This window comes from Drosophila santomea, chromosome 2L, assembly GCF_016746245.2.
Source record: "Drosophila santomea strain STO CAGO 1482 chromosome 2L, Prin_Dsan_1.1, whole genome shotgun sequence".
NCBI lineage: Eukaryota > Metazoa > Arthropoda > Insecta > Diptera > Drosophilidae > Drosophila > Drosophila santomea.
The window spans coordinates 3,657,452-3,682,608 of record NC_053016.2 but is presented as its reverse complement, the minus strand read 5'-3'; the positions used below and the strand labels follow the sequence as shown (position 1 = coordinate 3,682,608).

The 25,157-nt window shown below is 40.7% G+C and overlaps 6 protein-coding genes across 6 annotated transcripts in view; 5 read left to right on the top strand and 1 right to left on the bottom strand.

The window, feature by feature from the left end:
• Positions 1-15,670, bottom strand: part of LOC120458251 (homeobox protein aristaless) — a 30,447-nt gene extending 14,777 nt beyond the window's left edge. Inside the window, exons 1-2 of the mRNA XM_039645840.2 lie at positions 15,107-15,670; positions 4,652-4,775 (exon numbers count right to left, since the gene is read on the bottom strand). Of these exons, the coding sequence (XP_039501774.2) occupies positions 4,652-4,748 (97 nt within the window). The 5' untranslated portion in view covers positions 4,749-4,775; positions 15,107-15,670. The remainder of the gene's footprint in view (positions 1-4,651; positions 4,776-15,106) is intronic.
• On the top strand, positions 7,525-8,010 carry LOC120458256 (U-actitoxin-Avd3r). Its single transcript, XM_039645846.2, has 2 exons — positions 7,525-7,622; positions 7,684-8,010. Exons 1-2 carry the CDS (start codon positions 7,556-7,558, stop codon positions 7,953-7,955), a joined length of 339 nt encoding a protein of 112 aa, XP_039501780.1. The 5' UTR covers positions 7,525-7,555; the 3' UTR covers positions 7,956-8,010.
• LOC120458254 lies at positions 8,269-8,819 on the top strand. The gene is made up of 2 exons (XM_039645843.2): positions 8,269-8,428; positions 8,493-8,819. Exons 1-2 carry the CDS (start codon positions 8,362-8,364, stop codon positions 8,756-8,758), a joined length of 333 nt encoding a protein of 110 aa, XP_039501777.1. The 5' UTR covers positions 8,269-8,361; the 3' UTR covers positions 8,759-8,819.
• LOC120458253 (kunitz-type serine protease inhibitor homolog beta-bungarotoxin BF B2 chain) lies at positions 8,925-9,440 on the top strand. Its single transcript, XM_039645842.1, has 2 exons — positions 8,925-9,066; positions 9,125-9,440. Exons 1-2 carry the CDS (start codon positions 9,000-9,002, stop codon positions 9,412-9,414), a joined length of 357 nt encoding a protein of 118 aa, XP_039501776.1. The 5' UTR covers positions 8,925-8,999; the 3' UTR covers positions 9,415-9,440.
• LOC120458252 lies at positions 9,625-10,230 on the top strand. The gene is made up of 2 exons (XM_039645841.1): positions 9,625-9,742; positions 9,796-10,230. Exons 1-2 carry the CDS (start codon positions 9,682-9,684, stop codon positions 10,203-10,205), a joined length of 471 nt encoding a protein of 156 aa, XP_039501775.1. The 5' UTR covers positions 9,625-9,681; the 3' UTR covers positions 10,206-10,230.
• A 5,853-nt stretch (positions 15,671-21,523) lies between the features above and the next one.
• LOC120443812 (cGMP-dependent protein kinase, isozyme 2 forms cD5/T2) overlaps positions 21,524-25,157 on the top strand; it is a 30,189-nt gene continuing 26,555 nt past the window's right edge. The window contains exons 1-2 of the mRNA XM_039623152.1: positions 21,524-21,758; positions 22,815-23,136. The gene's annotated coding sequence lies outside the window, so the exon portion shown is untranslated. The remainder of the gene's footprint in view (positions 21,759-22,814; positions 23,137-25,157) is intronic.

The following is a 25,157-nucleotide window of genomic DNA, read 5'->3' as shown; positions in this document are numbered from 1 at the left end:
GTTTTTCTCCGCTGCTGTGCCCTTGCTGGAAAACCCCACCTCCGCTACGAATTTTCCATGTCCACTTGGCTTTTGCTGAAAGCCAGCTGTTGCCAAAAATTGCAGGCTAATTGAATTTTCTAGCAGCAGCGCCATTTTGTATGCTACGAAATATTTTATAACTGCCTTTTGAGCCAGAAAGAGAGACACAGAGGAAAAGGAAAGGCGTTGACAGCCCCACTTGACCTCCGGCCCCCAAAAATGCCCGCTTTTCCAACCCCCTCCCCGGAAAATGGAAAACCAAAGTCGAAAGTCGAAAGGCGGAAACTTTGTCGGACCTTTTTTGCTTTTGCTACGGACTTTCGGTTCGTTCGTGTTGTAAAATTAATTTTCAATTTGATTTTAAATAAATAATTAGCTGGCAAATTGCAAAATTTAATTTTAATTTTGCTTCTTGCCAAAGCCGAGCATTGCTGTCCGTCTCTTTTTCTCTGGCCGCCTCCGTCTCTTTCTTTGTCTCTCCTTCTGTGTGTTAACTTTTTTGGGGGCTCTAATCCGATTAGCTGAAATGTTGTTACTTTGCCTGGCATTCATTTTCGCCAGGCCGAAGGTCGTCCCACAACCCGCCCCTTTTTCCTCAATTCCCTAGAGACTTTGTGTAATGCGCACTAATGTTGTTTGCCATGTCGTCCTCTATCTCTATTTCTTGGCAAGTGTCGCTATGCCTGCCATCGATTAATATTTAATTATGAAAATAATTACAAAATGTTTCGGCTTCTTTTGCCATCAGGCACTCAGGTAAGCCCCAGGATATGCTCTATATATATATAGCCTGCTAATGAAGCACGTATTTGGGGCCTTAATCAAGCAATCAAAGAGGTAGGCAAAAGCCATGGATTGCGACGCAGGCTAATCGAATAGTCGATGAGTTGAGCTCCGGGCACTCAGCATAATTTTCCGAGGAGGCTGGTAAAAGTTAGAATACCCATTGGAGGTGGCATCTTTTTCTATGAAGTATTTATTGAATTTACTACCTAAATTTCAGGAATTAAATACTTATTTTTTTATGATCTTGAGTTTGTCACTTTATTTTTTCCCCCCTTTACCTTCTGTATAATTACGATTGCGACCTTTCTCATTCCGTTGCCATCAGCAGTTCATTCGGCTGCACTGCAATTTTCTTGCTAATCAAATTCCTTGCAGCCAATAATTGCCTAAAATGCAAATGGAAATGCCCCAGGTTGGCCGGCAAATGCTTCGGGCCGAAAAAGAAGACCAAAACATTCTGGTTCCACTGACGTTCAAGCGGCTGGCAATTAGCACAATTAGGTTTCGAGTGCAAATCCCAGAGCGCAGAGCAAAAGCTGCCCAAAAACCGGGCAATAAGAATTTCATGCTGAAAGCTTTGCCCAAAAACCCCGAGCCAATGGAGGCTATCCACCACCACCACCATCCACCACCCCATTTAGTACATATTTCCCATTTCCCAGCTCAAACATCAAATGTCATGCAGCAGCAACAGCAGGAGCAGCAGCAGCACCGGCAGCAACAACAAGTCAACTAACCGCACTTGTCAGGAAGACAGGATTAACAAATCCTTGTTGCCAAATTGATTCAAAAAGTACGCAAAGGGGCGCAGACAAGCCAGTCAGTCAGCCAGCCAACCATCTATATCTCTATATCCCTCTCTGGCAGCCAAGCAACCCGTCTCATGGTGCACTGAGAGAAATGTAAATGTTTCTAATAGGTATGAAAAAACCTTTTTAAATCAAGTATCAAAGTAAATCGATATAAAAAGCTCTAATATGCTTTGGTTTGCCAGTCTAAATTTTTGATAAAGATTACCATAACTTTAAAACTGGCTTTTTGTTTTACATATACTGCAAGTCGGTTCATTAGCACTTAGCACAGATTTTTTGAAGTGCACTGAAGCTGCTCTGCGTCTGCTCGTTAGCTGCGCCGGTAATGGGAGATAATTCAATTTTTAAACATTTGGCATAACAAGCGAAACCATCATTAAGGGATTTTCGGTCTGGGAGCAGTCAAGTCAAGAGTCCTTGCAATCATCTCGACCCCGCCCACCCGGCTCCGCCCACACACAGGAATCCGTATCCGTATCCGTATCCGTAAGATACATGTCTGCAACTTTGTCTGTCGACTCTAGTTTTCGGTATCTACACGGGGCCAAAATCAATTCTCATTCGATTTCAGTTTCGCTTACTTAATCTGAGAGCCAGGAATTAGCATTCATTATAGTTTGCCTGCGTTGGCCTAGTTTTCCTCAAGGATTTCGCCCAGCATAAGCTCGAATTCCCTTGGAAAGTGTCACCGTTTCGATTTCAGTGCTCGAAATTCCGGGCACGCGTTGGCAAAAATTTTAAATTAGTTTAGCAATTGAGAAGCATTCTCGGTGTCAGCTCTTCTTGGGGTGGCTTCTTCTCAAGGGGAGTAAAGTGAAATGGAGTGGAGTGGAGTGTCACGTCAAGGAATCACGAATTGGAATCTCGAAAAACAGCGAGCAAATTGAATTAGCTATGCAAATGTGCTGTGGAATTTTTATTTTGATTTGTGAGCCATATTTACTGGTTATGTCATGGGCAGGCATCAGTCCTAAGTGGATTCGCTACGGGAATTTGCACTGCAATGTGATTTTTCATTTAACTTTGTCGGAAAGTCTGCGATTTATTTGGAGCTAGTTAAAGCTATATAAAAGCTATATAAATAATATAATTAGCTATACAAAGATATGAGCACTATCATTCAAGAAACTCCTATGTAAGACTTACTTTATGAGAAATCGAAGACTCCAATTATCCCTTCGGCAAATTGAATTAGGCTGTCGCAAATCAAAAGCGACAGTCCCTTCGAGGTCCTCGGATCCTTTGGGGAGCCTAAATGGAACATAAGTTATCGCCCCGCCGTCTGTCCATCCGTACGTCATATTGAATCAGTCAGCAGCAAATAGAATTTGCACCTGATTAGGATTACGGGCCAGGGCAAACGTGCCAAGATGTTACGTAATGCGTTCGTAAGTCGCCATCTAATCCCATTAGATGGGGCACACATTCCTTAAGAGAGATGAATACCAGTGGAGATACGAAATGCCGCCCACCAAATGCACTGCGAAATTGCGGTGTGGTTTATTTTTTGGTACACCACTTTTATAGAGAGGTTTTGCGGTTGTTAGACGGCGGTGCCTTTTATGGCTAGTGGGTGGGAAAAAATCAATAAACTATTCCGTCGGCGGATGGCGCTTTGATTTATGATTTTCGATAAATGCCTCAGCACTCAGCCTCAATCTGTGGAAATCTGTGGAAATCTGTCGAAATCTGTCGCCGCATTCCGATTGCGAGTGTCGTAGGAAAATTTGCATGCCAAAGCATTAACGCTTTGCCATTCGATAATTGCATGAAATGAAATCTGAAATCCAAAATTCCCCACACTCTATACCCCCTCATATCCCCCCATATTCCTTTCCCCCGGCACCCTTTGCGCTACCCAATTTCAATTTCAATTCGAATGGATCGCTTCACTTTTCGACACGTTCACGTTTGCTTGACTTTGCCTTTGGTTTGGCCACTCCTTTGCTCCGAAAATCCCCTCCTGCACTGCATGCGAATATCGATTGAGTTGCCCATGCTTTTTTTTATTCAATTATAGTTATATGGCAGTGGAGGGACGAGGAACTCCTGCCTCTGGTACTCCGGTTCTGGATTCTGGATTCTGGTTCCTCGACTCTGGAGTGCCAGCCAAAGTTTATTTGGCTGGGATTGGTCGGCGGGGAATGGAATTGGGACTGGGACTGGGACAGGGATTGGGACTGGAACTGGGAGTGCGGAATCATTCTGGGTGACGAGTGGTGGGCAATAGGAAATCCAATTGCCCCGCTGTGGGTTTTCTTTGCACCCAATTCATCGAAATGGCGTTTAATGGAATTTTTCTGCAGCTCTGCCAGCGCAAAAGATTTTTCGACTTTTTGGCAGTTTTAGCAAAAGAATAAAAGAGGCTCAAGTAAGTTCATAAAAAGATATGTTATGTGCATAATAAACACTAAATATTATATCCGTTTCATTATTTCTACTCCTTTATTATCTGTGAGTTTACGTATTTCAATATCTTCTCACTCCCATTTCGCATACCACTTACCCTTCGACCGAGTGGCAAACTTTTCGAGGCAAACAGCAAACTCTCGACATGTGCGACCATGAAATCTGATATGCCACAATGGGAGTGGAAATGGGAATGGGAATATGCAGTACTACCCTACAACGTGCTGCTAATAGAATAATTCGTTAATGTAACTACTCGATCCAGGGATATGTCGACAGACAATAATCCATTGACGGCACACAAAAATAAAAGAACAGAGGCGGCGGCGATTATCTTTGGCTTTTTATCTAAATTTAATTCGATGCGTACGAGAAGATTGCACATTTGGCAGTTGGAAATCCATCTGTTCCAGCAGATGATGTTTCGATGCGTAAATTACTTAATAGAATTAGGGTGGCTTGAAGTGCGTTAAAGTGCGAATATAACTCAAAATATTTAAAGCAACTTAAAATAGTTTAGTAATGAATTAAAATGTGCTCTTTTTTTTAGCTATTTCTGTGCTTGTGCTAAACACACCTCTTATATACCATATAGTTTATACATGATGGTTTTATATACTCACATGGATGGGTGGCGGCGAAGGGGTAGTCGAGGGTGGGCAGGCGCGGGGGGTGGGGGCCGCAGGGGTGCAGAGCGGGGGGGCACTGGTAGCAAAACATTCCTCTGCCCGCAGCTGCAGGACCGAGCTGAAATCGAAATCGAAATCAAAATCAAAAACAATGTCAATATAGTGACGTAGAATTGGTATGTGGGAATCAGAATCGAAATTGAGAAAAAGAATCTTTAAATTGCATGTAATTTTGATAAATTCACTTGCCAATCACGTCATGACAACGACGATCATATTTATGATAAACACAATGATGATGTTTATGATGATGATGAACGAGAAACTTGTAATTTAAGTGCACAATTGAATTGAAGACATGCGGGTATTGGCATTCCTCCTGTTGGCTTTTTGTGGGGCGACTTTGCGTCGCCTTTAATGTTGTCATATGCACCTCAAACTCAATTCGATTCAATTAAAGGCAATTACAGACTTCTGACAAATCATCCACAATCGATTTCATCTGCTTTTGCATCTCGATGCTCGATTGCCGCTGCATTGTGTGTCGTCTGCATACAATTAAATTGTCCTCAAACGAATCAATTGATTTAAATTAATTGCATTTGCCGCAAAAGACTCGCCATATAACTATGGCCGCAACTGTAACTGCTCTAACTGATGAACTCACTTCAGTTATGAGTCGATGTTTTGCGTTTGCGTTTGCGTTCAACTGGCGCCTTGCTCAATGCAGTTTGCAGCTTAATTAGTCGAGGAATTTCTCCCTACATTCATTATTCACAGGGAGGGAGAGTTGAATGTATCTTTCGGATACCAAACGGGTAGCAAACGAAGTCACAGTGTCAAGCTAGAGATGGCCAGATAGCCAAGATCAGCGGAAGGCGCTGAGAAAGTGCACTCTTCATTTGCCGCAATGAAATTGATATTGGTGGGAAAATGGCATGGCCCCTTTTCTTGATTTTGAAATCTATAATAAAACAACTTAGTTTTCTAGGGAAATGTTACACATTCCTTTATAAATAAATTATAGCCCATTTGCTATACACACTTTATGCCACATTTCTTTATGCATACACGTAGCCAGGTCAATTTCCTGTGTTGTTGCAATGATGCAGCTTTCCTCCTTTTTTGGCTATCACATTTCCCGTTGCATTTCAATTGCAATTAAAATTAATTGTAACTTCTATATGACACATTATCCACACACACACACAAGGCCCATCAACATCAACCGAAACAGTTGCACCATCCGGATTGCAGGTGCGTCCTTCGCCTTGCTGTGTGCGCCGACATTTTAATTTATTTGAGTAAATTTGTTAAAAAAATTGTATGAATTTTATTTATGGTGCTCGCCACACGACTGTTGGCACAAGCACCACCCCCGCACCACTCCCGCACCACCCACAGCACCACCCACCGCCCAACGCCCACCGCCCAGTGCACCACAAGTGTTAGCATATCATGTTACAGACTATTTCCGCCAAATTTACACACGCAAAATAATTTAACGTGCTCAGCGGCAGCGCGTGTCCTGCCTACGCTTGTGTCCTGAGTGCACTGAGAAAAACTGCTGCTTTATGTTCTTACTCCAAATTTATTAATTAAAAAGGAGTACTAATCGCACATCTATGAACTAAAAGCTCTTGAGCATACAGCTTTCACAATATTGTTTCTTTTCGAAAAGCAACAAATGCTTAGCTATATTCATTTTGAATGAACTGAGTTTCCAAGTACAACTAGGTCCTAATTTCTCTAAGTGTGCCTGTACAGCCTCCTGTTTCCTGGTCGCAGATGTGTCCGCGTTCCCAAAAGTCAAGCCCCGACAAGTGGCGCCAATAAATTTCCATTTAGTGCGGCAGCGAGTGGGGCACGCCCCCTCACCTTTCCCCTTTTCCCCTTGAGCGCCGCCCTCCTTTTCGGCCACGCCCCCTTTCTACTCGCCGGGGGAAGGCATTCCATTAGAATTGTGAGAATTTGTAATTTTGCATAATTGTTATATTTGGAGTCCGTCGGCCGCAAAACTCATTTGCCAAATGGAAAATTGCCATTTCGTGTCTAATGTTGCACATGCGGCCTGCCTGTTGGAAACTGGCAACTGAATCCTGGTAGCTGGTTGCTGGTAGCTGGTTGCTGGATGGTTTGGGCCAGGTCCATAGGAACCGGTGGCAAAGTTTTAGTGGCATCGCCAACAGAGGGATTTACACGGTGTTGGGGCTTTTGGGGCCTGGCAGGCCGTTACTGGTGTTGTTAGTGAATTAATTTCCAGTGAATAATTTATGCTGAATTATTTTGGACGTATTAAATAGGCACAGCAGAGGGGCTTTTGCGGTGCCCAGTAGTGGAGCACAGCAGAGTAGTAGAGTAGAGTAGAGTAATTCCCGGCTAATACTAATACTCCCATGTGCACGAAAGCTCTCACTTACATATACGTACATATGTTGGACCTTGGGGCGTTACATTTAAATCAAATCAAAATGCTATTTCTGAAATTGATTTTTGAAATTTTAATGTGTCGGATCGTGTGCCGGAGATTATGAAACCAAATCCAAACCCATTGCAAAGTGGTATGGTGATATGGGCCTAATTAGTTGGCACAACTACGAGACACAAATTGGACAGGGCTTTTACTTTAGCATAATGCGCTCTTGCTGGGTCGTTTTGGTAGTAAAATAACTGAGGATAACAATCACTTGATTTCCTAAACTATAATACTAGTAACAGAAATATTATAAACTCATTTTAGAAGTTTATGAAGTAATAAATATGCGCCTAAACTTTTTAAGAGCCCATAAAACACTAATAAAAGGAATGACGTTCTTCGCACTTAAGAATTATGTGCAAATTTTCAGTCCCTTTGTGGCAGCGGAGAAAAAAGGTTCAAATTGGAGATAATATCTTATAATGGAATATTTTGTCATATTTTTTTCATTATTCTCCTTGCTTGCACTTGTTCACGGACAAAATGATCGTAAGTAGCTAAGAAACCACTGCTCACTGTTATTAATTCCTGGTAAATTTATTTCAAACAGCAAAGTGCATGAAAGATCCTTTTGCAGTCGGCAAATGTCAACAAATTATTACAGGATACACATTTACACAGGAAAAAAACAGGTGTTCGAGTTATTCAGCTGAAGGCTGTCGAGTTACTGGTAACTTTTTTAAGACACGACAGCAATGCGAGAAAAAATGCGGGACTGACTTTTTACGAAATGATTTTCCCTTGCAAAATTACGGAAATCTCGACGAGTTTCAAAGAAACCTAATGTATTTACATTTACTAAGGGAATTTTCTAAAGAATAAATTTTTAATGAAATATATTAAATATATATTGGGAAAAGGCTTTTTGAAGGGTCTAAAACGAAATATTACTATATAAATACTGGTTACCATAAATATCAAAAAGTTGTATTGTTAAGTTAGTTTTAAGTTTATTAAAATTCTTAATAAGCTCGCCAGAATATGAAATATTTCTTTGCCAAAAAGTGTATTTATTTTCATAAATATTTATTAAAACCTTTTATTGCCGCTTTTTACACCTTCAATGCAGTGAAGCAATTAAGGTGCAAATACGTTTATTTTATGACGAACCTTAGTATAAGGTAAACTGAACTTATTAGATTTTGGCAATAAGTACAGCCCAGTTACACTGTTCACTTTAGTCATTTTGAAACATCACCAGAAGATTGTGTAAAAAATAGTCGAGAAAATGAAGTTTGTGGCACTGCTATCCTTGATGTTCATCGCAAGTTGCGTTGCCCAACAAAAGACGGATCGTAAGTGTTACTTAAGCACTTTTCCTAATCTATAATAATATATCATATACTTTCGCTTGTTTAGTCCAATGCTACATGGATCCCCTGCCAGAGGGATTTTGTGGCGAGCCTTTTATAGGGTATACCTATTCGAGTGCGAGAACCCGTTGCGTAATCCATGAAACCCAAGGTTGCACGATTTCGGGAAATTTCTTCACCGACAAGGCGGCCTGTGAGGCCAAATGCAAACCTCCGCTCACTTTTAGCGCCAGTCCATTCAGTTTCTTTCACGAAACGGTTTTCGAACAGGCCAGCAAATTGATAAAACAATTGATAAGTCAAGTTCTGTAAAATAGTTGACAAATAAATGCATTCGATGGAAAAAATAAAATGAGCAATGCCCAAGAATACTAAATTAAATTGAGTTTATTATAATTCGCAAAATAATTGGTTTGTATTTTACTAAAGTGCACATTATATATTCATAACATTTTATTAACCGCACCTAATGGGGTCTATATCCACATAATACCTGGAGTTGAAATTTTCAGTCATTGGTGAGCAGCTGAAAGTAACACTTCATATATTCAAAATGAAATTACTCTCTTGGTTTCTACTAATATGTGTCTTAAGTGAGCTTTGTCTTGGGGATAAGGAACGTAAGTGCAAACTTAACTAAGAAATATTCATTTTAACTCTAGAAACTCCTACTTTTAGCCATATGTAGGTCTGAACCAAATGTGACCGGCAATTGCGGACAGCAAATTAAAGGGTATACCTATGAAGTCCGTACAAACAGATGCAAGAAGTTCAGGGTGAAGGCCTGTAAGGTAACTGGCAACTTTTTCGGTAGCAAGGATGCGTGCTATGCGAAGTGCAAGGACTCTAGGAAACCTGAAGAAAACGGAGTCTTTGATATCTGGAGTGAAGCCGCAGATCTCTGGTCGCAGTTTTTACTGATGTTTTCATGTTTTATGAAATCCGCTGGATTTTTAAGCTCTTGCTGATGTACCAATAAATTTGATTGAAAATACTTGTTTAATACTTGTTTTAATACTATTTATTAACTGCGTACAGTTTACATTTCATATTATTTGATATATTCCTATGCCTTAATTAACAGCAAGCTCCTATATTTTGTTATAGTTATTAAAACTGATCTTTCACTAATTTATGTTAATATAAACATAGAAAAGCACATCGTCATTAAAGGCAAAGTGAGTTATAAATGCTTTATCGCAGGTGACAATTTTTAGTCGTTTGAAAGCTGAGCAATGGAGACGAAGTTAATGGTCATAACTTTCCTAATAGTCTATGTACTTGCCCAAACGAAGGGTAAGCAATCAATTCACTTAAGATCTTCAATGTAATTGGCAAAATCTTTTTAGCCGACTGTGTTTCTAAGCCAATTGTGGATGGGAAATGCGACCAGAGAATCAAAGGATATACTTATGTAGTCGCAGAAAACCAATGCAAAAGGTTCAAGACAAGGGGTTGCACAGTGGGCGGCAACTATTATCGTACCCTGGAGGAGTGTATTTCCAAATGCAATGGATTTTTCCAATGGGAAGACATCGGTTTTAGTGGTAAACGATATTGGCCACCAAGTGAAATCGATGACCCCTGGTCGAATGATTCGGAAGAAAGCGAAGTTGAAACCATCTCGAAAAGAGGGTCGAAAAAACAAGATCCTCCGATGGTGCTTAACCCAGACTTGTATTATAATCAATTCATTGAGCCCCCAATAGCAGTGAATCAGTTTATGGGTATTGCTCCAACACCTTATGCTCCACAGTGAACTACTTAAAGAATTAAACACTGTACTTTATAATATTCTGTTCCTTACTCATTTTCTGACAAAAGTTGTTTTTTTAATATTCGTGAACGTTTCCCAACTCCACTTAAAGTGTCTACTTTTGGGCCGAACCAGCTAATTGTCATCACCTGCGAATTTCCCCACCTGAAGTGGAGTTGTTGCAGGTGTTGCTGCTGTTGCAGGTTTTGCTGTTGGTGTTGCAGTTGCAATTGGTGTGGCAACTGTCGCTGCAGCCGGCAAACTGGCGACGCCAAGCCAAATGCAATTATCCAATTGCACGAAATGCACTTGGCAATGTTTGTGGCCTAGACAATGCAACACAACTCGCTGTGTGCCAGTGTGTTCTGTGTGTGTGTATCTGTGTGCGGGTGCTGGCGTGTGTGTGCGTGGGTATCTGTGTGTGGATGTTGGAGCAGCACACGCGAAATTCAATTAAGTGCGCACTAAACAGCGCAACGATTTCGATTGGACTGCGCTCCCTAAAACGCCAAGTGAAAACGAAGTGCACATGGAAAAATTCCAAGCAAGTTTTTTTATTTTGAAATATTTTAAAATTTTATATACTCCTCAAGGAAAATATATTGTTTGTAGCATAGATCCTTCAATCTAAATGCTCTAAATACATGTGAATTCTATGAAACACCTAAGGAAATGAAAGTGATTTAATAGCTTTAGTTAGTTTTTCACAGTGCAGGGAAACGGATGGAAAATGCTAAAGGGAGGGATGGGACTGGGAGTAGAAGGGCCTGCAGATTGGTGGAAATCTGTGTGGTAAGCCTTTGTTGTCCAGTCGGTCCTCGGACATGGGGTTTAGCAATGGAGGCTTGCGCTAGTTTCTGCCACGAGCCGTCGCCAAAAACGGGGAAATTCAATCAGAGCGGGAGGATTACGATTTGGAGGGGACTTTAGGTGGACGGAGGAGGAGGAGGGGGGAGCACAGCAGCGGATGTGGATGTGGATGCAGTGTTCGCCAAATTGCATTAGGTGGCGAAGGGATGTTGGAGGAGCCAGCTTGAATGGTCTAAAATCGTTCGGAACCACTCCGTTTAATGGCTCTTAAACTGTTTTATTAAAAGAGAATACAAACGAAAAATTTGTAGAAAATATAGATTTCATCCTAAAAGCACATTTATTATTCGCCCCAAAAATGGTATTTTCAATGCAATCACAGCTGAATTCGACTTTATTTCCATAGGCCTTTCCACAAGTGCACAAAATAAAATACGAAATTAACTCAAAATTAATTAAAACGCATCAGAATATAATGCAATTTGCTGCAGCGGCAGCAGCGACAAATGCTGAGGGCATTATGCAACAGCTGCAGCTATAAAAAGTAATATAAATATAAATTAATAATGTCACGAATGACAACAGTAACAACAACAACAACAACAACAACGGCGTGGAGACAAAACGAGCAATTGCATTAATTGAGCAAACAACAAAGTGGGAAATGCAATGCGTCTGGACAACGGAAAGCCCAACAACATTCAACATTGGATGCACATGAATATGGATGAGTCTGGACGCCAATGCCAATGCACTTTCCATGCAACAAATGCACTTCGCTGTGCCAGCGAAAACGAGAAAAAAACACGCAGGAATTATCAACTGTCGCTTGATTAATTTGAATTAACCAAATTAAAAATGGAAACACAAGTCAATCAGCAAGTGCAACACCCAGAAGCGATGCCTCTCGATGGGCGATGGGCAAAGGGGTAAACAGAGGAAGAGAATGGTCAAGTATTATATGGTCTACATTTCAATAAAGAATTCAATAAAGAAAAGAAAGCAATCTTTGTACAAACTTTCCATTGGCTCCAATAGAAATATTTGTCAAATAACTTGTAAGGCTTTAAACAAAATTCTTTAAAAATACTATAAAAGCTAGAAGTTTAGAAGACAGTCATATTTTGCGGCACTTTTCCTGCATTTTTGCAGCCCCTTGAAGGTCAGAAACAAGCTGACCACCGACCTGCTTTCATTCAGGGGCAGTTGCACTAATGGACTTATCGGCCGCTCGAATCTCGGTTCTCCAAATCGCGACGAGACGCAGAAACACAGATTCGCAAGAGTGCAGTGCAGTGCATCGCTGGGAAGTGGGATGATTTGCAGCCAGAGCAGAGGCAGTGCCTCCGCTTGTGGATATCACATCCATGGGCATATCCACGTGCGCTACCCTGCTCCAAAGCCCCGTCCCGCTGGCATTAGAGCCACTTAAACGCATTTGCGAAATTGCCCACCGCCCCACCCACACACTCGTTTAGCACACTAGTTTTCCTCGTTTTCCTAGTTTTCCTAGTTTTTTGTTTTTGCCCCCAAACCGAAAGCGCGATAATTTCCCACTGAGGTGAGATGATATGGTAATGGTGGAGGAGGAGGAGGTGGATGTGGGTGGCGGTAAGCTGGTCGTCCAGCGATGAGGTTATCACTTTTGCCACCGAAGTAAAGTGCATCCGTTTTTAGAAATCTGCCCGTCTGCCTGTCCGTCCGACGTAATCAAACTAAACTGGCGCAGTCTGCCACTGATGATCCAACTTGGAGTGGGCTTTGACACGATGGATACAGTGGAGCCTCCAGGTGGGGGAAATATTTTTCATTATTATATTTATTTTACAGCAGCTTAGAGTTGTGAACTATCCACTTAAAATATTGAAAATGCTGTATTTTAGTTGATGATTCATCATCCATGTTTTTGGAATCTCCACTGTCTAGTCAAACCATTTGCATATGCCCCCAAACAAGTCTCCCACATGATTGCAGTTTTGGTTGAGCTTTTTCCTTTTTCCCATATTTTTCCACATTTTTGCTGCTTTTGTTTTTGTCTCGCGGCGCATTAAGCGAATTTGCGAGGTTCGAATTTGATTGTGTCAATTGGCTCGCGCCTAGAATCAGCGAATCAGCGAATCAGAGTCAGAATCGCAGTGTAAATCGCACCGAAATGATGCCGTGCATTTGGCCGCAGTGCCACCCACCCATCTGCTGGGTGCACTGCAAAAAATGAGCGTAAATTGAATTAGCCAGCCGTGATGCACCCCCGCCAGTTTTTCGTGTCCAAGTGTCGTCGCCAGCTTATCCAAACTCGAAAGCCAAACGGTGCCGATTCCAAAAGCTAACCCTTCAATTAGTGCGGCACATACGCTATATACTATATATACTATATAGTATGGTATATCGTCATCTTCGGGGCGCCCGCATGGGGAGGAAAATGTGTTGATCACCCCCCTACTGACTTGGTTTTCTTGTTTTATAAATATTTTGATTGAATTTTCTGTTTAATTAAAGCAAATTGTTTTGTGCATTGCATTTGGGCAAGGGGACGGGAGCTGTTGGTACCCTATATATTTATTAAGCTCTGTGGGGGGTCGTTAAGTGATTGGGAAACGTAAGGGTAAATTAAAGTGGGATATGACATTTTCTATGAGAACGCTGACGAAATCAAATGAATATGCCATATACAGATTATTAGTTTTAATTATCGAATTATCATTACGATATATGTACATCAATGAATTCTGATGATTATTGTGGTTATTAAAAATGATTTCAGCACTATTTACTTAGAAGTACGTTGACATTTGCATACTGAAAGCATCGATGAAATTGTGTGGGCCCCAATGTATCCATCAATTTGGAGCATTCACCAATTCGATGTTCAATTCAATCAAGCAATCAATAAACATGGCCGAACTAACCTCCTTCAACTAACGTTCTCTGCGGTAATTCCATTTGCTAATTTAAATATGCCAAATTGTATTTTATTTGTATGCGCTCCTAACGCACCAAGCCCCCTACCCTCCAATCCCCAGCCCCCTTTTCAACCCCCTTTTAGTGCCCATTTCACTGCGCTTTCCCCCCTTTTTTCCAAACGCCACCCATGCTTCCCTAATTGAGTTGAACGAATCGAACAAAACTTGGCGACGAATGGAAAACCGTTCGTCAACTCCAATTGACTCCTATGTGGAGCCAGTCACCCTCCTCCCCCCCTCCACCATCCCAGCTCCTGTGCGCCACCCAACGCCCCTGTCGTGGGCGTGGCATGCAGTGGAGCGTTGAACGTTTGCATGGCTGCCAATTAATTTGCGGTTGATCAATTTAATTTGAAACTTCGTTTTCCCCACGTTTTTCCCTTTTTTTTTTTTGGTCCGCTCTTTGGCGAATTATTTGCCATTGATTTTGTACCCTTGCTCCATCTCCTTTGCGCACATGGGGATTCAGAATCGGAATCGGAATCCGAATCCACGAGCTGTCTCCTCTTTTTTTCGACTCTTAATTACCATCAATTATTCAAACTGCATTTGCGGAGTGATCAACTTTTGGTCTGTCTTCAATTAAGCGGCGAGTTTTCAACCGAACATTCCCCCCTTCGGTTTGCTCCTTTGCTTTGGCAGTAAACTCCTTTTGGATCCTTGCTGCCGCCGAATCCTTTATGCATACACCAATTTTGGTTTTAATTCTTTTTTCGCCTCCAATCGGCGCTTTTTTCATTCTTCATTGGCACTTCAAGTGCTTCACGAGTTTTGTGCGATTTCTCACAGGAAAGGCATCGGCACAAACACTTTAGCCAAACACTTCGCATCTGGCTCACAAAACACACACTCCAGGACTCAGGATTCAGGACTGTCGAAAGCCGAGATTCTTATCACACTGGAACTCATTAGGAAGTTTGCTTAATGCAAATTAAAAGCGTCTAAATAAATTATAAGCACAGTGTGCTGTGAATTGAATGGGAGGTTCAGGATTATCTTTTGAATCAGATGTTTGTGTATGCCAAAGAATTCTATCAAAACGTTCTTAGACCTTTTGAATATATATTTAAATAATAATTATAACTATATTAATTTTAAAAATAATAGTTTTTTGTTAAGGCACTGAGATATTACCTTATTACCGTCCGTGAAAATTTTGGCAGCAATACTTCAAGCGTGTCACAGAAGAAAATCCCTTGTCGCTTTTTGGTTTTTTGGCTTTTCAGCGCTGCGCTCTGTTTGAGTTGAAGTTTTTCGCAATTTTCACAGAACGAACTCGCGTAAGACAAAGGTGCGAAAGTTTTCCCGAGCGTGTAAACACTTGCCAGGAAGTTTGGTCCAAAGTTCTTAACAAGGATACGTGGGCTTGAGTCACAAAGGATGTTGGGTAAAAGTTAAAGATGCCTCTACAAATTACACGCTCAATCTCGGAGCTAATAGGCCGCAAAAGGTAGTTAGTTTTGGGTTAAATACACACACACGTAGCACTTAAAGGATATGCTTGTTTTCAAGGAGTTTTCAGTTTTTCCAGCCTGGTAGGCAGCAGCACCCGTTTTGCCGACGGAAAAGTTGCCTTTAGCGATTGCCAAGTGTCATTTAATCCAGTTGGTTAATACGTATTTTTCTCGGGATTTTCGAGGCAATTTAGTATGATCTTTATGGCATGTATATATAGTGGAGATGGTGTTCAACCGACCGCGTGAAACGTCAGAATGCGAATGATCTAACGGTGCTTGTCGCAGTCGCAACGTCGACAGCGCAGTCGGCTGCAAATTAGATCTGCGTCGACAGAAAGATGGCTGCGGGTGGGAAAGAGATGGAGGTGGAGAGGTATGGGGATGATGCCCCTAAGCGCCGCCTTTGCCATTTCCCGTTATTTTTTGCGCTCGCGCATGCGCCGCGCTGTCAACAAACCAAAGCACAGTTATTTCGAGACATATATACCCATCTCGCTCGCTCACCCAACCCCCGCTTTCTCACACGCGCTCTCTCTCTCTCTCTCTCGTTTGCTCTTTCTCCGGCATACAAGACAATTTTCTCGCGCATTTTCATTGTGGAAATTGAATTTTCGGCATGGAGAGCTGCAAAAACAAAAACAGAAGCAGTAGCAGTAGCAGTAGCAGAAACGTGGAAGAGGGCTCTCGTGTTCCTAATATCCCTATCTACTCTTATCCCTATCTACTTTATTTTATTACACTTTATTTAGGTGGCAAGGCGAAGGCGAGCGAAAGAGACGGGACTAGCCCCGAGGGGGGAGGAAAGAGAGCGCAAACAACTGAGGCAGCCTTAAATTGGATTTTCATCGTTAAGTGTGGTGAATGTGTGTGTGTGGGAGGGGATGCGGGAAGAAATGGGGGCTGCGGGAAGAGGAAGACGAAGCTTTTGTGCTTTGGGTGTTCTTCGGGAAAGTGTAAGAGAAAGAGAAAGAAGAAGAGCAGGAGCAAGTGGATACTACAGCAGTAACAATAAGAAAACGATTACTCACCGTTCGTATTTATTTGGCATATCATTTTTTACCCCTCCCCCTTTGCCGAACTTTTTCTCTTCTCTTCTTTTTTTTTTGCCCCACTTGACAACTCAATTTATTTAGATTAATTTCTCATCGTGGGCAAAAAAATAAATAACTAAGTGAATTTCAGTTAATTTATTATGGGGCATCATTGTTGTGGCCGCCCCCCCTTTTTGTTTCCACCCCCCAAAAAAAACAAAAAAAACACCCCGTATAATAGCAGTTCCCAATCCCAGTGACGCCATCTTGGATCCCATTTATTATTGTTTGCCTGAATGGGCTCCTCTAGCTGTCCTTCGCCCCCGTCCACGCCCCTTCACTTCCCCTTCCCCGTTCTTGCCCCCTGGCTCTTTGGCCACAATTACGAAATGAATTTGTGCCCTCCCGCTGTCCCTATTCTTCCCCCTCGAATGCACTGTCCTAATTTCTGCACAAATCTAAACTGAATCCTTTTTATGCCAGAACTAGTTAGAACATTATCTTAATATTAAGATGATATACGATTCTTTGTATCTTTTAAATGCAAGTACTTTACATCTTTATGATGTAAATACTCTTAATATATATATAGAACATATTTCAGTTTCATTACTATAATCTAGTTCTGAAAACTTGTTCATTTTTAAAGAGAATATTTTTTTAAGTGTTTCGAATTTGGAATTTTGGGCGTGCAGGATAACTATTCAGTTTCTTGGGGCTCTCCCACGTGTCTCCCCTGCACTGGCGCTCCTTCCTTTTTGGGGGGAAAGGCTGTCAGGCCTGCAAATTGGCGCCCTGATTTATGACTTTGTCTATTGTTAGCTAACTTCCTTTGCCACCCAGCAGGGCGTGGATTGTGGCCCCACTTCCCCCACTTCGTTACCCCATCATTAGTTTGTATTTTAGTTTCATTTCCAATCCGAATTTCATTTCATTTTGGGCTTAAATTTTGTTTTGTCCTCTTTGATTGTGTTTATTTTCCACTCCCACTGCATTTTTGGCGCTTTTCCTGGTTGGTTGGTGGTTCGTTTTAGTGGAATTACTTTCTTCATAATAGATGAGTCTGGGATTCGTTTTGGACGCCAGAGAGAAGGCGTGGCACTCGGCTTCTTGCGCCTCCTCCTTTTGGCAGGTGAGGTTCCTGCAGTTGGTAAACTTGCAAAACTTCTTTTAGTTTTTAGCCTCTGTTGCATTTTCCACTTTGGCTGAATGAGTTTATATCCGTTTGCTTGTCACAAAGTTGTATATATTAAGGTAAGCTGTATTAATCTAACAAATTTATTGTTTATGAACAGTCTAATGTGTAATTATAATTTTACAAAAATTACTTAGAGCAGCGCTCACTAATAACTTAAGCAAATGGCCCTCCTGGGCTTTCTGCGTCTTCTAACATTTCAACTAAAGTACTTATTTATTATCCCTTTTCCAGCTTTTCCTCACTGCCCGGCAGTTCCTGGGTGGAAAATTTATGTAATTTATATGGGCACTTGACTGTCTAAATTGCCTGCAGAGCTGAGCCCCCCACCCGGCAGAAAACCGCCTCAATAGCACGGCCATCTCTCCACTTTTCCAGCCATTTTCCCCACTCCACTCGCCGCTTTTCCAACACCCCCCGCCCCCACACCCTCGTCCCCTGTTTGGAGCACGCTTTGCTGCCACTTTTTATATCATCTACTTAGCCCTAATGGCAAATAATTAATTTCCAGCTTCCGCGAAGTCAGTTCTAGCCTGCCACGCCCCTCCTGGCCAACGCCCACGTAGTAAATGGCCGCCTGTAACTGCAGTTACGCTCCTCCTCCCCCCAGAAACCCCCCCTCCTTTCACTTGGTGGCCCCTGGAACGAGCGTTTTCAATTTACAAATTGCTTATTTTTCGAAAACCAAATTGCGAGTGCCTCGGACTTTTGCCAGGAGTGAAAACCCGTAACTGTAACCGGATCCGCATCCGCATCCGCATCCTGATCCGGGACCAGGACGAGGCCAGCAGCAGCAGTTAATGCATTTTACGTGCGGCCAGTTGGGTGGCAAGAAATGTGGAGAGGGGCAGGGGGTGGCTAGAGCTGGGGGGGTAAATGTGCTGCTGCGGCGAAGGCATCTCAATTACGTTTATAAATTTTCCAAGCCAAAATGGCGCAGCCTCCGAAAATGAATAGCCGCCCGAAAGGGACAGCGCTAAATGGGGGAGCGAGATGGCAGGTGGCAGGGGCGTCGCTGGGGGGTTTTGAGGCGATTAATAGCCCCCTTCATACTTCAGCGAGAAACTTGAAGTTTGGTTAAAACATTTGTAGATTGTACATTAGTATCATTTCATAGGAAATGTCTGAAAATCCCTTTATCATGTTGCCTACGCTTTTCATATTATAAGCACAAAATCGCTTGAAAAATCAACGGAAGTGCCCTTTCGCTTGTCGAAATGTTATTAACTTCTTTTGGACCAAATTGCATTGCGGTTTCTCATCCCCAAAAACCATCCCTTACACGTTTTCCTCCAGTATCCCAACTCCTTCATCACCTGACTCCTGAAAACGATACCCGTTTATTTATGATGCGACATTTCAACTCGCATTCGTGGGCTTGAAAGGAGCCTCGAAAATTTATTGGCGCCATCAAAAATCGTTTCAGGCACACAAGAAAATAGTAAATATAATATAGAAATATAATATATAAAATATTCAAAACCATTTCATAAGTGCTAAAACAGTTTGTATTTAAAATATGTTTTAAATATGCGTTGAAGAATACAGGCAAAATAGTAATTATGTAAAAACACTAAACACAAGTTTGTCAGTGTATATTTATTATTGGCCAATGGGCAGAGCAAGGGGCTGCAGCCACGCCCACCGCCTAAGCAAATGGCCAAGACTCCATCGTTGGCCTTTCGGTTTTATGGCCTACGCATCATTTGGCTAAAAGAGGCAAGAAAGCTTCCAAACATTTCAAACATTTGGGCAAAAGGCGGTGTGGCATGGTAATCATTCTATGAAATGCCTAAATAAAATAAATGGCTAAACAGAATTACGGTGCAAGGAGCAGCGGCCCAAAAGGATATGGAATGTTATTTATTTGGAAATGGTGTATCGCATTTATGATATTTTATTTATGTTACGGCTGCACATAAGTGGCGAATTTCTTATTTACGACGGGCGTTATGTGGCTCTTTTATTTTATTGCACGAAATAAGTGTTTTTCGACAGCGAAACAATTTCGTTTCTTTTCTTTACTTAACAATTTAGTTTGGTTTTTATTTAAAACATATCTATAAATTTTTTTTGTATATTATAAGATCTTTAGAATCCATCTACCCATTCGTAAAGCCAGCGAAATTAATTAAAAGCGCAATTAATTTGTTTGACAGCTGAAGAAAACAGACGCCAAGCTTTTGGTTTATTGTAAGGGGGGTGTGGAAGGGGGGGCTCCAAAATGGCTGAAATGATGAAGGGGAAGGGGAAATGGAGGCTGGCTTTTTTCTCCTTTCGTTCGTCTGATTCTCTCGGCATAATAAAAGTAATTTAATTTTAATGAAATTGTTAATACGAAAACAATTTCATTTTGCAAAAAGTTTCGCCTGGCCCAACGGAGGAGCAGAGAGAGGGGGTGGTGGTGGTTGGGGGGGTGCACAAGTGAAATTGCTCGTGACAATGAGTGAAGGGGAAAACAAAAAACAAACAAACAGGAGTGTGAGAAAAAGAGAGGGCCAAGCCAGCAAACAAAAAAAACACAAATGCCGTCGCAAAGCCAAACAAGAAAAGCACTGCACAAGTGAGAGAGACAGCAAGAGGGAATGTGAAAGCGAGAGGGAATGCGAGAAATGAAATGCTGATGCGAAGATTTAATAAATGAAATTGGTGTGTGATTAAAAACACAAAAACCAAACGAAATCCATCTAATCAACTTTTGCTGCCGCCTCACTTTTCCTCTACTCCCTCCTCCTCCCCCCTCCCTTTCCCATCTACCCGTTTCTCCTTTTGTCCTTTCTCCTACTTGCTATCTCTTTCCTTCGCCCAGCGACGTCGACTGCGGCAGCGGCAGAGGGGTGAAAATGGGTGGGCGAAGTGGGGGAGGGGTGGCACAATACTGGGGGTGGGTGTTCTTAAGTTTGAAACGCCTTCTTGAGGGAAATTCCCAACCAAAGATCCTTGGAATCCTTGCGAAATCGTCATTATTACTAAATAGTATTAAATTATTTTTTATTATTTTATTATTTTTATAACATTAAAAAAATCCTCTATGTGTACTATAAATTATTTGAAAAGTCATCATATCTGTTTTTAACGAGTCTAGTATACCCTTTTACACAACGATTAATGAATATAAAAACCATCGAAAAATTTCCCTGCTTTTTATTCCCCTTTTGGGAAGTTCGCTCTTTGCTGGCTCCTCCCCTACATATGAGCAGAAAATGGCTAAAGATATTGGTATAAATATTGATATAAGGTATAACTATCATAAATGTAATGTAAAATGTAACATAAAAAGTAGAGAAGTGTTATAAAACTGGCAATTGGCGCTGCATTAGTTCCACAAACAAACACGCTTTATCATAAATGGAATGGCGTTGTGTGGCATTAGTTCCAAAAGTAAACAAGAAAAGCGGAATTAATCATGGCGCAAAAGTTAATCCTGCATTGGCAATTTGTAATACTAGCTTAATTTAAGACCGATCTTGACCAACTTAAATGATGATTTCATTCGACGTGATTATTAAAATCTGTTTACTACATCTGTTTTGAGAGAACTAGCTGCGAAGGTATTAAAAGCTATTTACTCTTTTAATGAACATACACTTTTATTTAAAATCTAAGACAGCTGCATAATATAATAATGTTTAATAACAAAGTAAATCAAGTTTTTTCTTAATTTGTTTATTTTGCGATCTTATTATTATTTATGTAAATCAGCTGTTCAAATCATTTCTAAGAGAAGAACACCCATGGGAGTAAAAAGAGACTGCCTTAAAATGTGCTCTTTATGGTTATTTTTTGTTCTCTTTTGAAAATATTTTTTGTATGTTTGGGCGAGTGGCGAGTAACGAGTACGTTGTTTGTTTCAGTTTCAGTCTGTTGGAATTTCTCGAGGTGTGCGGACGTCGTTCGTCGCGATCGTGCTTGGAATTGACTTATTGCGGCATTTTTTGTTAGAATCATTGCAACGCGTGGTTTTTCTGCGAGTTTTGGCACAAGTTCTTATTAAAACAAAAATATACATATATATGGCATTGGTGTTTATCACAATAATCCACATCGCGATTTAGTTCGGCGGTTGATCAGCGACGTGTGTGTTTGTGTGTGCGTGCCACTTGGTTAGTTGTTGCTGCTTTCGCTAGTCGTACGATCTAGTATTTGTGCTCAATTCTGAATTCTAAAATAAAACAACAACTGGCGTTTTCCATATGTGCAACTATTTGCCTTTAAAAGCTATTAAAGCAAAGGCAGCGGTTAAAGTCGACTGAATATTGGGAAAACGTGAATTGTGAATGCAGTTTTGGTGCATTAAGAGAAGAGAGAGTGGAGGAAAGAGAGAAAGCGGCTCTCTTTTAGTTAGTGATTTTGAAGTGGAAAAATTAATAATTCAAATGCAGCCCGTAATTAAATGCATGGAAAATCACTTGTTCGCTCGGCATGACGAATTTTCCCTGCTAAACTGGAAACACTTTCCAGTCTATCATTCCAACTAATTCTTTGACTGCAGTTTTGCGTTGCATTTCCCTTCTTCGCCGATCTTCTTTCTCGCCTTTCTCTTCACTGATATTTAACAAATTTTAGCAGCAGCTCTGTTGTTGTTGTTGTAACTACTCCTCCCTTTTGTTACTTTCTGCTTGTTTTTGTTGCCCGTCGTGTACAATTTTTTCCAATTTGTGCGCCTTTTCATATTTTATTCTGCCGCGCTGTTTCTGTTTTCTGTTTCTGTCTCGCCGCCGCTTCTATTTTTAGCAACAAGTATGGCTGATGTTGTTGTTGCTGCCGCTCAAGTTAACTACGCTACGCTGGCAGAAACAACAACAAGGCAAACTATGCGAACTGAAAACAAAAAGAGTGAGCGATAAAATCCGCGGAAAGAGAGAACAGCGTACAGTGGAGCTTGGCTTTGTTTTCGGTGTCAGTCACAACTATTTACTCTTTTATCCAGTGAATGTAAAATGTAGTCTTAAATGTATTAAATCGATATCAGTGAAACTTTGTATATCTTGTAAAAGCTCAGTGTTGCTTGGACCTTCAAGTGGGGGTGCCACTGTACGCGACTCAGGTGATAACAATAACAGCGACGAGTGAGAGATCTTTCTCTCTTTCTCTCCGCTCTCTCTCGTGTTCGTGTTCTGCGGCTAATAGCATTTAAATTTGAATGCCCAATTTCATAGAAACGCAACGCAAGTGAAAAGACTCGAGAAAACAAAAGTGCAGGTCGTGTCTAAATTGATGGCGAAGTTTCGTGTGCCGCCTGCATTTCATTTATAAATATATTTTCGGCCTTAATTCCGTACTTCCTGTGAATTAACGAGGAAACTGAAGAGTGTGCGAGCGAGAGGTCCGATCGCAGCAACAAGTGGAAGTCGAGAAACTTTCTTCGCAAAAGCCGGCTGATCGCAACAACAACAAGAAGAAGAAAAGAGAGCGATTCTCTGGGACTGGAACATTAACATTTACATCGCCACTGGAATTTCTTCACTTGTCGTCCAACATGTAAGCCCCATTCCCATTTTAATATGCAATTACCGTCCGCTGTTTGTCGAACAAGCAGGTTATTTATTCATACTTATTGTTTATTTATGGATTTATGCCGCCTACGAATTTTGCGATTGCACAATCGTTCGGCCTTTGAATATTGTTTTTTTTTTCGCCAAGGCGCCCTTTTGTCTATATAGCCATCTCTTTCAGCCGCTCCAGTGCTGTCTCTTTCTGGCCCGTGCCTGGAATAAACAACTAAGGCTCAGGGTTTGAATCTTTAAGCCCTTTTTGCACCTTTAAGCCGAAAGTGATCGTATCCAAGTAGAGATAAGATAATTTGGTGGCAGTTAGTAAACCAATAAACAGTTCAGTTAACTTTAATGATGAACCAACTGAATATAACTAAATAATATACTTGCATATAAGATAAATGCTATACTGCTATCTACAGAAAAACTTCTACGCTTATCGAACTATTTCTCAAGGACACTCCAAGGATAAGTGGGGTATCTTTGTCGCCAGTTTCTTTGAAAACTCATTCTTTGTTCGCATTTATTGCGAATCACAGGAAACAAAGCGCAGTTGTTGTTTCAGTTACTGCCGCTCAATTTTCGCTTTGTTTGCTAGTTTATTTTTAGCATTTTGTCATAAAGTTTAACAAACAAACCAACCAGGCAACAGTGAAAAATTGCTGACACCGTGCCATTAAAAAAACTGTGGTGTTGTTTGTATTTTGCGATTTGTATTCGATCGATTTTAGGTGTGAGGGTGTATAGACTCTGTTTACAACTGCGCAGATTTTGAACGTACAAATACAAATATATTGGGTAATTATAAGGAAAGGGTTCTCTTATCACAAATACAAGTTGCACAACAAGTCGCTCGAAGGGGAGTCATAAATTTGCAAAGCCATTTGCCCTAAATCGATTTTCTTCCAGAAACTAAGTCGCAGTTTGAAATTTGAGTCTTGACTTGAAGGGCAACTCCTTCTTATCTGAGCTTCAAACGATAAGTCGTGAATTTATTTGGATATGGGGAATACAAAGTAGAATAGTTGAACTGAAGCAACTGAAACGAAATTACATGGCACCTTTATTGCGCTTTTCCATTTTATTTTATGATCATTGTATCTGCAATTCCATAAATCAAAAATCTTTTCTGCATTTGTTTATCCAAGAAATCATTTGGCAATGCCTTTATGCCACGAAAAATAAACAGTTTGTAGAAATATTGCGATTTTTGGGATTAATTCCACGCGAATTTTCGCATTCTTTATCCCACTGCCATAGCAAATTGGCATTTTACCCGCTAAACGAATTTGTTAGGTAGAATTTCAAGAAGCCAAAACTTGTGTAAGCTGCATATCAAATTTATGTCAAGTTGGCCAATTTTCAACAGTAAAAACGACAAAGAAAAACGCTACGCCAATCAGTTTGCAAAAAAACTTAGCACCAATTTGATTTTTCATCAATGAAACTTGTTTATTTAAAAAGAGGTTTCGGCGCTCAGCTGTTTTGAAGGAACAGAATGGAAATAGAACATTCCGATTGGAAACTTTAAGAGAAACAACTTCTCTTAAGATCAGCGAAAAACTCTTAGCTCGAACTCTTTAAAATTTGACAATTTATCTATATAAAGACTTGTTTTGCAATTTTTGAAGTTGAATTTCTATTTTAGCTATTGCTAGTTAAATAATCTTAATAAGAAACTATTAACCATTTATTTTTAAAAGTTTCTTATTCGATTTTTAAGATATTTAACCAGATTTTCCTTATCGATATATTATACGTAGATGTCACCACTAACTGAAAAAGCTCTCGAATTTGTAAGCTTGCGAGTTGGTAAGCTTTTTATCGCTGCCTAAGAATAAAAGCTGCCATTTCAGAAATATAACGGTTTCACAACATTCAAATATAAAGAAAATTAGAACGTATTTATTTTGATGTTTTAGAGAAGTAATATTAAGTATTTTCATAAAATAGTATATTTTTAACACGATGGATAATATATTTTTCTGTTATTGAAAGTAAAGGTAA